This window comes from Leptonychotes weddellii, chromosome 14, assembly GCF_054177405.1.
Source record: "Leptonychotes weddellii isolate Sample4059 chromosome 14, ASM5417740v2, whole genome shotgun sequence".
Classification (NCBI taxonomy): Eukaryota; Metazoa; Chordata; class Mammalia; order Carnivora; family Phocidae; genus Leptonychotes; species Leptonychotes weddellii.
Window position 1 is genome coordinate 7,245,350 of NC_138382.1, and position 12,132 is coordinate 7,257,481.

Here is a 12,132-nt window from a genome sequence, read left to right on the forward strand (position 1 = left end):
CGTGTCTGTGATAATGAGATAAGCAGGTCTCAGGGGTTGATTCCAGAATACCTAAGATCCATCAGTCACTTGACCCAAGTCACAGTTCTCCCTGTCTTCTTGGGCATGTCTTTCCTTATGAGAGCCTTACGATGAACAGTTGGTTTTGATACAGCTTGGTTTCCCCAATTATCTTCATACACAGGAGGGATGTTGCATGTCCATAAATTCCTTCAGGGGATCTTTGTCTTTTAGTTTGCAATCCAGTAACCTACCTCTACTTCACAAGGAAAGTAATTCTGGAACTTCTGACATCTTGAGGCATGGGCACATAACAACGTTCTTCCGCGCTGACTTAACGTAGTGCTAGTGTTATTCTCTTGGTATGCCGCCATATTGGATGCTAGCCATTAAAGGCATCTGAGACACCGGGAAACTGCTGAAGGACCCTACCATCAGTAGTAAAGGGACTCCACAAATATGCAGTGTGATGTCCAGCTTAACCTTTACACAGCTCTGCCTCCTTTTCTGAGAGGGGATGGCAGTAAACTCATAGGGTTTGGAATCCCCATGTTATCTGTGGTCTCAGTTTCCACATCTATAAAATGAAGACACCTACCTATTTGGGTTGTTGTGAAGATCAAATAAAATACATGCCAGCATTTATTTAGCACATTATTAAACTATTAAGAAGTTTAGGGAGATTCAAAGTGCTTTAGCTGCCATGCAAAGACTGTGCAGGCCACCAAATACTTGTGTCCATGTTCCAGGCAGTAAAGTCAAAAGGTTGGGGTAGAAACACGCCAGCTACATGTCTAGGGTTTAAATCATGTAACCCTTGAAGCTTTTTTTTTTTTTTTTTAACTATATAAAGGTGATATCACTACCTGAGTGTCCCACATAGATCTCATCAGGCAGGTGTAGTGGAAAACCCTTGGGACAAGGCCTAATGCATGTTATGCTCAATAATGAGTTAAGTTACTGTAACTCTGACTGGTAGAGTCACATACCAGTTTCTAGATCGTACCACGATGAACACAAAGAGAGGCATAGCATCGAGAGTGATCTCCAGCGGGAACACCTGCCTTGTACCCACTAAATGCCAGACACCGTGCTGAGCCCTTCTCTGCATTCTCCTAACCCTCGCCATAGCACAACACAGTCCCCATCTTGTCCATTCACCAAGGGGATTAGTAGCTTGCCCAAGCGACCACATCAAGACTGACACCAGAGTCCGTGCTTGGGAACTTCCTTGCTGACAATCTAACTTTCCCCTTAAGCGCAATGAAAAAGAAAACTATTGATGTGCCCAGGGTCCCCTGCAGAGCCTGTACCCCCACCTTCAGCCTGTTTGACGCTGGCTTCTACGACCCTGGGTGGTAGGTTTACAGGGGGACTATCAGTCAGTGGTCCACTTCATCCCTGTTTCTTGAATGAGCCAGGCTTGGAAATGCTCAACGGATTTGGGAGATACAATAGAGAGTTGAGACACCGCTGTCCTCTGTTCCTTAATACCTGTGGACCCCCACTGCTAACTCTGATTCAGCTTTTGATCTATGAAAGCAGACAAGGATGGTGTATGCACAAAAGTTGCCTATATTTGGAAACAAGGTATATTTGAAGGCTTTTTCTACTTCTATGTATTCCTGAATCTCCACAGTTTAGGTCCATGGTATGGCAGAAACATGAACACAGAATTCCCAATTTTTCCAAAGAGGCAGGCTGGATACTTGATGATGAAGCTGAGGAGCTCGAACTCAGTGATCAAGATTAGCAGGTTGTATTCTAAATTTTTGGACCTAAGTTATCACAGCAAAAGTGCATATGCTTCTTGCAGGTTTCCCTGCTGCTAAAATCAAGGATTCCAGCTTCCGTTTGGGTTCAAAAGAATAAACTACTTTACTAGGTAAGAATTCTAGGAAATTCCTCTAGTTACACTACATGACAAAGAAAACTCCACCAGAATCTTTTGCTTTGGGGGTGAGGATAGTTAAAAGGTATACTTTAGTTCTCCCACTTCTCAGTATTAAACTAAAGAGTTAGTTCTTTAAATGTCCTATAGTTTTGCTATTTAAAGCCTGTCTTCTCATTTTTTTCTTCTTCTTTTTCTTTTCTTTTATAGAAGGGTATCTGACTTCCAAAGATACAAGGAACAGAAGTGCCAAAGTTGAAGCTTCTCTCTCTCTCTTTCTCTTTTGCCTTGTGTTCGTCAAGAATAGAACACCGTAGGCTTGAAGATGATGCCATGGCTCTAATTTAGCTATAAGAATGTCTTCAGGGAGCTGGTTGAACAACTGGGATTCTTTCTTGCCAAATAGATAGCTTATAAAGGTCACTTGAGAATTTGGACTCAGGGACTTGGCTGGATTTCTTTACCAGATGCTACATATTTGTTTACTCATCGCTTATCAATCTGGGTAGCAATTCCTAAAGTCTCTGGAGGACCCACGTTCAGTGACTTTGTGTGACACATTTAACTCCAAACACTCTCTTTTAGTGTTAGATAAGCTTCCTATTTTACCTCTTAACTAATTATCATCTTCTTTAGTAAACTCTACAGAGATAGCAAATTTACACCAGTATGCTTCATGTAGGATTCTTACAGTTCTTATTTGGATACTAAAGCCCAAGGTTTTATTTAGGTCCTCATGAACTATTAGTACAAGCTGAATTGACTAGCTATGTTAACTGTTTTTATTTCAGTAGAAATATCTAGTTACTTCATTTTTTTCAACTCTTAAGGTGGGTTTCTGTCCTTGGCTACTTAAGGTAGGGCAAGGGGAAAAGAAGGAAATACTTTATACTCTTTGAAGATTGGAGTAGTGGGACCTAGAACTTAAAAGAACATAGTAGGAATTGGAATCTAAGAGAAGATGATAGAGAATAATGCTTGATTTTATTCTTAAAAACTATGGCTTTGGGCCTTGACGTTAATTAATACTATACCAGTCCTTGTAATGGGAGAACACACTGCTATCTTCAAACTTCCTAGGTAGGAATTTTGTATTGCTTCAATTAAAAAAAGAAATAGGTGGGTTTATATCATAGCAGGGTCAAAGTCTCGGTCAACCAAATGGCCTTCAGGGTTGAGATACGATGAACACTAACCTACTTATCACACGGGCACTCCAGATACTCTGTCAGAAGACCACATCCTGTTTAGTGGAATGACTTTTTGAAGAGGGAGCAACAGATGTACAACACAGAGTCCTTCCTTCACAGCTATAGCCTCTTCCTTCTATATGCCAGACTTGCATACATCCCCCACCCCCAACACACACACAAAAGCCCACGCCTGTTCTTTCACTTTCATCCATTTGACCAAAATCACAACAGGGTATCTATGAAACAATACGGCAGAAGCAACTTCATCTAAGATCATTGGTCTCCACCTGAGCCACAAGCAAGGTGTCAGCTGCCTTACTTATATTCCATGAGCAAGTAGAATAGGCGTCATCCACCCATCCATTTAGCTACTCAGAACATCTCTTCATCCTCTTGCTCCTGCACTGGTCAGTGTGTCCCAAGAGGAAACACATCTACAGCAGACTCTCCACCTCCCTTTGGAATTAGAGCATCTTCCCAGGGCTCCAAACCTCACGTCTTCCCTTGTTTGCTCACATCTTGAGACTTTAGAAAAAGGCAGTAATGGCCAATCTGATGGAAAACTTATTTAAAGCCCTGTGCTCCTATTTGTTCTGCCCAAATTCCTTATCTGTTCTTCATACTAAAAATTTCAGACGTTGTCCACAGAAGGATCTTCTGCCAGCCAGACTGCAAAATGAGAAGATAGGTTCTCCATGAAGTCCCGCTGGAACAGTGGTTTTCAAACTGTAGTTGACATCAGAATCACCTGAAGGGCTTGTGAAAACACATTCCTGGACCCCACCCCCCAAGTCCCTCACTCAGCAGATCTGGGAAGTGGCCTTTTTAATAAGTTCCCAGGGGATGGAGAGGTTAACCCTACTGAGAACCACTGCCTTAGAGTGTTCAAGAATGGTGCTACCCGTTACCTCTCTAGCTCTCTTCATGGTAGATGGTGTAGACTTATAAAAGATGGACACGCTTTGCTCAAGGAAAAGCTCAAGGACAAGGAGGCACTTGTCCTGGAGCTACATATAATGACAGAACATGGAAAACAGAGACTTCAGTATGAAGAAGCAGAATTGCTAGAAATCTTAGCATAGGTTTCTAGATCAGGAAACAAATTAGTCAGAAAAGGAACTTGCCTCTAAACAAGAGGAATTTTAGGTACAGGCTAAGCTAGCTTCTTTTACAAAATAAATATTTTGGGAGTGAATATTAAGTGGTACCTTGTTCTTTCAGTACTTGGTTGTGAGAGAAACTAGCCAATTTACAGGCCTGGTTACACAACATCAAGATCTATATCATCTAGCTCATATATTTAGTTAGAATGCTTGATACTACTCAGGCTGCTGATAGAGGTTTATCCTAGAGGAATAGGCACAGACCATGGTTAAGCTGCTTGGTTTAATTGTTTTAGCACTTGAAAAAAAATGTACAGTAGTTTGAACACTCAGTCTTTGCAGACCTCCACTGAGGTCAAAGATTTCATTCATACGTACAAAATTAGTTTACAAATTTTTTGGCAATTTCATCTTAGTAACCCGTTTTATCCTATTGCCATTGTCCCAACCATTGAAAAAGTTTACAATAATTTACATAGAAATATTTTCAAAGTGCTTAAGAATAGTGATTGTTCTCTGGGATATTTACAGATGGCCTATACAGTGTATGTACAGATGGAATACACTATAGCACAAGTGGGTGTCCTTGCTGGAATATGGCTTTCTAGGGAAAGTGCATATTTGGCCAGATGTGGCAATACTGTCTAGAAACTCAAGGGTTAGATACTTGGTAACCACATCCGAAGCTGAAGTAGAATGTGGACAGGAATATTTACAAAAGTAATATAAAAACGGTCAAGTATACAAGCTTGATCCATGTAAAGATATCTTGATGTTCTTCCAGACTGGAGGAAGAAAGACTTCAGACTGTGGCTCGGTTACCATTCCGAAGTGGAGGGTTATTGGTTTTAGACCTCAGAGGTCAAGACTCGTCTCTGAAGTCAAGCTAGGTCATCGTCTGTGCTTACAACCGATATCTGTGGAAGAGAAAAAGTACAGGATGAGCGTGGTGATCACTCAGTGGTGGTACTCACTCCAGTCTCTCCGATGGACCTTGCTTTTGAGTGTGTCATCCAGAGACCGAAGGGACATGGAAGGGAAGTCAGATCTAACGCAGTACTGAGTTGTGTCACTGGTGCGTTTTCACTTGAATTCAATGGTGTCTACTTGGGAGAGAGAGAAAATAGTGGAGCTCATGCTGCCATTCCACTGAATGATCGTAAATCCTGGAGAAAAATGGGGAAAAGACACATGCGGGCCATGAATGGACCACCGTTCTCTGTTTCACCAGAGAGCTTGAGAGGGAGCGCTGAGCCCCTTTCTTTTTGTTCAGACTGTTCCCTAAGTGAAGGCCAAATACTCCAGTTGGGTTTCAACTGAAGAACAAGGGACTAGCTCCCCTGCTGAAAGGAAGCTAGCTGCAGTTGGCAGGATAGGCCACTTTCAAGCATTTGGTAATGATGGCTAAAGGAATCTTGCTCAATACGCTGACTTTAAGCCAACTCCCCTGTTCCCTTGCATAGGATGTGCAAACTTTTAAGTGTCCGGGAGACAGCTGACTTGGCAATTCAAATAGGAGCCCCTTGCTTCGTGCTACTATTCACATCTAGTTTCTATAACCAAAAATATCTCCAGTAGTGTAGTGATGACCTTAGGTTGACTTACTTGTCATTCTTTCTGGGACAGATGCTTATCAACTGACTGGCATGTGTTCTGACAGGCTAGACTGTCTAATCTCCAGGCGCAGTAGATCTATTTGGTGGCTCTGTGATCCTAATGGCTCTTCCTAGCCCAAGCAGCCTTAGCTTGAGTTAGTGGTCTCCTTTCCAGAAAGTCCTACTGCAAGCCAGGGTGTATCAAGACCCAAAGCTGACTTACTGCTGGGTACGTGTGTCCAACAGAAGCACTGTGTCTACCAATGTCTATTGACAGGTCCTCTTCGGTAGTCTTCAAGTACACAGGATTGTCAAAGTTCATGCTTTTCATGTTCTTGTGCTGCCAATTCTGCCACATCAAGTAGCCACCTACCGCTGCCATCGCCAAGAGCACTGAGAAAAAGTGAGAAGGCGACTAAGCAGGGTCTGGTCTCAAAACATACAAAAAGAGGTCATGTTCAGGAACCCATGAGACTTGACGTTAATAAAAATTTCATGTTGTGGGAAGCTAGCATAACTAGATGTTGGACTATAAATGGGCCAGGAGCTTGAAACAAGTTCAGACCAGGGATCAAGTATTATTCTGTGGACTGGTGTTAAGCTCAGCACATCCATTTGGGCAAGTGGAGAGTTCTGGGCCCCGGCGCAGGCCAACTGAATGAAAATTTCAGAGTTTTCTGGAGAGCTTTTCAAGTGGTCCCCCAGGTGTGTTTGCTAAGTTTGGACTTCAGTGTTCCAGGACAAAGTGACCATTATAGCACACATAGGGACTCAGAATCCCCACACCCAGTAATTGTTCTAGAGGTTCTTCCCCCTGAGTTTGAGGATTCTTACCTATTTCTAATTTACCCTCTACAAGTCCTACAACTCCTCAAGAAAGCATTTAAGCATTTGCATGTCTCCTCTGTATGAAGCATTCTACACCTTTCCAAGGGGAAGAAAACAGTGCTCTTTACCTAAAGGAATGTATTTAGCCAGACTAACACCCCTGAGGTAGAGTGCAATGGGCACCTTTCATGTAATAGTTGAGTGTGTATGACTGCTGCTCACAGTGCCAAGGATACCATCAAAGAGAAAGGTATGGACTCAACTCAGTGTACCAGGCTGGGGAGGGAGCGCACGTAATCAGGGTCACGAGTACTGTGACGGTGGGAGGGGTGTCTCTAGATGGATTCGAAATGCCCACTTGGTGGGCGTCTAACAAGTTTATCCAGATGTGTGGGGAAGGTACTTACAGAGAGGAAGGATGGCCCAGGCAGCTGAGGTGCCTTTCGGGGGGACAGTGGCCTCTGATACTGCTGTGGTCACATTGATCCCTACAGAAGAATGAAAGGAATCAATTTAGATGGATGTGAATTCAGACTGAGAAACGGACCCATCGGGCGGAGCACCTCATGCTCTGGCATCCATCACTGCGGGTCAGTACCTACTGCACTGCATTCCAGGCACAACTAGTCTAGAAAGATTGGAAAGTCACACGCTCGAATAGCTATTTCACTAAGAGTTGTCTAGTAGAAACCTTCATAAGTTGGGTCAGGCGAAGAATTGCAGGCTTTCAGGCTTTGGAGCTGAAATGTAGGTTACCAGCGAGGGGCAGAACTAGTGGTTACAGGGTCTGCATGAATTATGGAAGCAATAAATACAAAGAGTGTGGCTGTTAGTTGAGATTCACAGTGCACAGTACTGGGCCCAGTACCTCTAGGAACTAGTCCACTAGTTGGTGCAATTTCTGTTGTGTGGATACCTTTTGTCTCACTGTAAGTCACAGGAACTGCAGAACCTGAATTATAAAGACCAAGAAGCTGGTTAAGGCCAAGGTTCCGGAGCGGCTAGCTGTTTCATCCAGACAAACCCCTCGAAAGGTTGTTTTAACCCCACGGGAAATAGACAAGTCACCGCTGAGCTAAGTTGCCGGGTCAAAGCCGAAAGGAAGTCTTCACGCAAAACCAGAGACACACGAGACTTGGGCCAGAACAGTCAGCATTTGTGATCTGACAATTCAAAAAGATACATATTCACATTTAGCCCTCTCGGTACCGTCCTGGAAGTTACCAGAAATGCTCTCGAGGACAGAGTATCAGACATACTAGTCTTACTGTCAGATTGCCTTGCAATTACGTTCTCAGTAAACCAAGCTAGTCCCTGCAGGGACTCCGTATTAAGCTGATAAAAACCTCACAATAGGAGCTCCTTGCTCACAACGTGAGAATTTAATTTGCCACTCAATCAAAAGCTAAGAACAGAAGACGAAAATAAGGTGGGTGTAAGTGTGAGTTTAGGACGGTGTCGCCCTCTGGGGCCATAAGGTTTCCAGTAACTGTGGCCTGTCTCTCTGGAGGAAAACATTAGGACTTCAGTTGTCTGCAAGTTGGCTAGCTCAGTGCTGTTGCGGGATTAACTGGGACACATCAGGATAGTCCCGTTCACACTGTGGTCACCTACAGACTCACCCACTGCGGCAGTGAGTGAGAAGTCAGTTGTGAAGGAATGACATGAGCAACCTGGCCTGCACTGGGCAGCAGATACACTCTCAAATCTCTTCCAAGAATCGGTGAAAGCAGAATTCTGAACATCCAGGCTAGGTTTACGGCTAGTGTCTTATTCTGCTGCCTGTTGTTAGGTCCTGCTGGTGGTTGAAAAGTCAAAAGCCTTACTGTGGCACTCCCGGCCTTTCTCCTCCAGATTGTACCCATTGGGACAGGAACAGGTGTATTTTGGAGAGTGATCATTAATTTGTGGCGCTGGCAGGCACAAGTATTCACAGCCTCCGTTCGGCATGTCTTCTTCACACCAGTTTTTACCTATTCAGAGACAAAAGTCCTTTAAAAGAGGTCCTGTGGTCCCTGCTATACCTAAAGCCCCATTCTAGATGCTGGAGACATGAGTCTTTGTTCCCAGGGAGATTACACTTGTCTCCTCTGTCCAACCTTCAAGTTCAATATGATGAAGAAGAAATACAAGGACAGGCAGTATGCTCTAAGGCTACCACAGATCCAAAGAAAGTTCTTGAAAGTGGCATACGGATTATGCCTGGAACGGGTGGGTGGTGAGGAAGCAGGTGGGGGCAGGAGGCACCCATTACAGGCCCAAAGCTTAGAGCGAAGATTCAGGGGAAGGAGATGAGCATGTCCTCCTTGGTCTTCACTCTGCCTTACAGAACCCAGCTAGAGGGAGGTTGAAGGGTTTCATTTAGACAGAAACAGTCAAATATTTTGAGTAGGAGCTGGTGTGACCAGATAGATGTGTTTGAGGATCTGCATAGAAGCTATGTCATGATGGGGAGGTAGGAAAAGTTGGTGGCATAAAAGCTACTTTGGAGGACAGTGCAAGAGTCTTAGTACAAGGGACTGAAGGCCGGGAGGTATGGAAAAGCCTGGAACAAAAGCCTGAATGCTGAGGGTGGGAAAGAAAGGGAAGAGCTGAAGTTCTGAAAGCTCCTTCCCTAGGAGGTCAGAAATCAAAACAAAACAAAAAACACCATGTTTGACGTGTTTGAGGCAGGGGACTGGAGGGGAAAGTTCCATTTTAGAGCAAGTTGAGTTGTTAAAGAGCCACTGATAACCAAGCAGGTTCTACACCACACTGCTGTCCTTACAGGGGCCTTCCAGATGGAGGGCTGTGCTTGTTCCCGTTACCTGATGGCTGGACGAGTTCGTGATAGACAATGATGTCTTGGGCATCATTAAGGTTGTTGACCAGAGTGGCCAGCTCTGACCCAGTGAATTTATTGGCCCCGTAGACTGCTTCATTTTCCCCATCTATCCAGTAGACACGATCCTAAAACAGAACCCTCAAATTAGCAGGAACACCGAGGATGAAGACAAGTCCGTATCTAAGGTCATCGTTATTTTCTGGCAGTTTAATGGCGCAAATTTATTGAACACTGGTCTGGGAGGTTAGATGTTACACTGTTGGAGATGCAAGTTCAGGCTTCTTCAAGTGCTATAGGAAATGAGCATTGAATTTGTCCCATGTCTGACGTGAAAGCAGTTTCTCGGGTCATGCTCCTCTGCCCATTCCTCCTTGCCCCATTCCTGTTCTGTCCTTTCTCCCCTGAGGCTCTCTAGTAAGTCAGAGGTCCACACTCAGAGGTGACACACACATCTCACCTCAAATATGGTCAGCGCGAGAGGATGAGCTAGGAACTCCAGAGACTTGAGGACAATCCTGCGATCTTGGCCATTCAAGTCCACACTGGACAGCATGTGCAACTTGGAGTCAAGCCAGTAGAGACGACTCTTGATAAGGTCTGGGGAGGAAAAGAATTGTCAGCTCATGAGACGCCATCACGGCCCTGGTTTCCACTGAAAAGATCCAGGGAATATGATATTCTATTCTCAGGGCTCCTTCTCCAGCATGGGTTCCTAAAGGGGTGCCACGAGCCTTGCGAGGCAGCATGCGGGGTCTGTACCCACACTCACTCTGGGGGATTAAAGGAGGACCTAGGATTCTCAGAGGAGCTGACTTAAGATATGTTATTCACATTATAGGAGTGTTAAGAGAGGCGAGCATGTTGTTCTCCCCTGATGGGTGGGAGTTCCTAAGGCCCAAGATGCACTGAATTTATGTCCCATATTAGGCCCAAATGGACAGAAAAGCTAGTAACGACAGAGCATCTAATATGTTAAGACCCCACCATTGGATTTGCATTGCTCAGTTACTCTCATCCACAATTCCTGCTATCGAAGGAACCATGGGAGCTGTCTGCTGTAGTCCAGAATAAACTACGGAGGGAAGCGAAAGCTGCGGGGACCGTTGGATTGGTGGCCAAGGAAGGAAGGACAGACATACCGAGTGTAATTCCATTAGGCCATTGGATGTCCACTGTCACCAGGGCCCGCCTATCAAATCCATTCATTCCTGCTTTTTCTATTTTAGCTGGTTCTCCCCAGTCTGACCAGTACACAAAGCTAGGAAGAATTAAATGAGAAAGGAGCCTCAGTGGTTTAGAAGGGATAAACTTGTAGTTTTGGATACACATTTAAAGAATGACTAGAAAACTCTGGAGACCAACAGTAAGAGGCAACTGTCTAAATTACGTTCTGGGTAAACAAAAGTTAACACTAAGAATCTAGGCTTAGCTTATTATGAACTATATTAATCTATATAAGTGTGATAATTGTATTTCAACCCCCAGTCACAGGTTATATATTTCCTTTACAAAAGGCCAATTCTTTCAGAGGAGTGAAAGATGAATATACGTTAAGCTTTATCGGAGGGGCTTGGCTGACTGTTCTCGCGAGGATTCCCGGGGGTCAGGGGTCATTACTAGAGGCTTAGTCAACTTCCTAAGATGTTTTTCTATATTATTTAGCACCGATTTAGGGCAACCTCTTGGTGAAATGTTGCTAGAGAGATCCGTTTATTTCAACTGGACTTTCAGACAACTTGGACATTTAGATGAAAGCTTTGAGGAAATATGGCTACCAAAAAATCCTCACAACCCATGTTAGTACTTAGGTTTGGTCATCCGGAGCTAACCTGACAAAGCGTTCAGACAAACATTAAAAATAACTTGCATAGATGCTGGGTGGCCATAAGGGTTCAGATACAGGTTCTGTGTGCACATCAAGTCAAACACGTTAACGTCAGTCAGCGCTCATACTGCCAGGGAGGGCCTGGAAGAGAGCGGACTTACTCAACCGTGATACCACTGACCTCTTGAACTGGATAATTCTCTGTTGTGGGGAGCCGTAAGTCTTGGGATTTCAGTACTGTTTCAGCCAGGAGGAAAGCTCCTGGCATATGCAGATAGCACCCAAAAGGCTAGAAAAAACAGACTACAAACCCAGACAGTGGGTCCACAGCTATGGAGGCAGGCTCCCGCAAGTCAGAGTTAAACAGGAACTTCCTCTTGGTTCCATCAAGGGTAGCTACTGAAATGGTCTTAGAAGCCACATCAGTCCAGTAGATGGTCTTGTACACCCAATCGACAGCAATGGCCGCGGGATTATAGACATTGTCGATCATTTTAACATGTCTACCAACCTTGTCATCAATTGAGGCACTGAAACAGAATAGGTCACAAGAAATTTAAGAGTTTGACACCATCAGAGCCTGGAGAATGGACTTTCTGTTTACAAAATGGTCCACACCTTTGTTGAGAAGAAACTCGAGTAACACCAGAGCTCACCACTCAGATCATTTAACTATGCTTCTTGCTGATACTAACTAAGAATGTCCATTATTTAGCTGCTGGTGTGTACTCGATAAGCAAGACTGACCCATTTCTAACCGAAGGTGTTGGTTGCAGGAGATACCATCTGAGTTTCTAGAGTTCCCCTTAAGAAAACGCCGTCACTACCATTTCCTATTGGTAGCCACTGTGAAAAGCTGTCAATTAACTAGAA

General features: G+C 44.2%; 1 protein-coding gene across 1 annotated transcript in view; it reads right to left on the reverse strand.

The window, feature by feature from the left end:
* Positions 1 to 4,456: 4,456 nt before the first annotated feature.
* VLDLR (very low density lipoprotein receptor) overlaps positions 4,457 to 12,132 on the reverse strand; it is a 29,952-nt gene continuing 22,276 nt past the window's right edge. The window contains exons 12-20 of the mRNA XM_081802797.1: positions 11,571 to 11,789; positions 10,574 to 10,692; positions 9,892 to 10,031; positions 9,418 to 9,559; positions 8,437 to 8,583; positions 7,479 to 7,562; positions 7,018 to 7,098; positions 6,006 to 6,175; positions 4,457 to 5,104 (exon numbers count right to left, since the gene is read on the reverse strand). Coding sequence (XP_081658923.1) covers positions 5,069 to 5,104; positions 6,006 to 6,175; positions 7,018 to 7,098; positions 7,479 to 7,562; positions 8,437 to 8,583; positions 9,418 to 9,559; positions 9,892 to 10,031; positions 10,574 to 10,692; positions 11,571 to 11,789 — 1,138 coding nt within the window. The 3' untranslated portion in view covers positions 4,457 to 5,068. The remainder of the gene's footprint in view (positions 5,105 to 6,005; positions 6,176 to 7,017; positions 7,099 to 7,478; positions 7,563 to 8,436; positions 8,584 to 9,417; positions 9,560 to 9,891; positions 10,032 to 10,573; positions 10,693 to 11,570; positions 11,790 to 12,132) is intronic.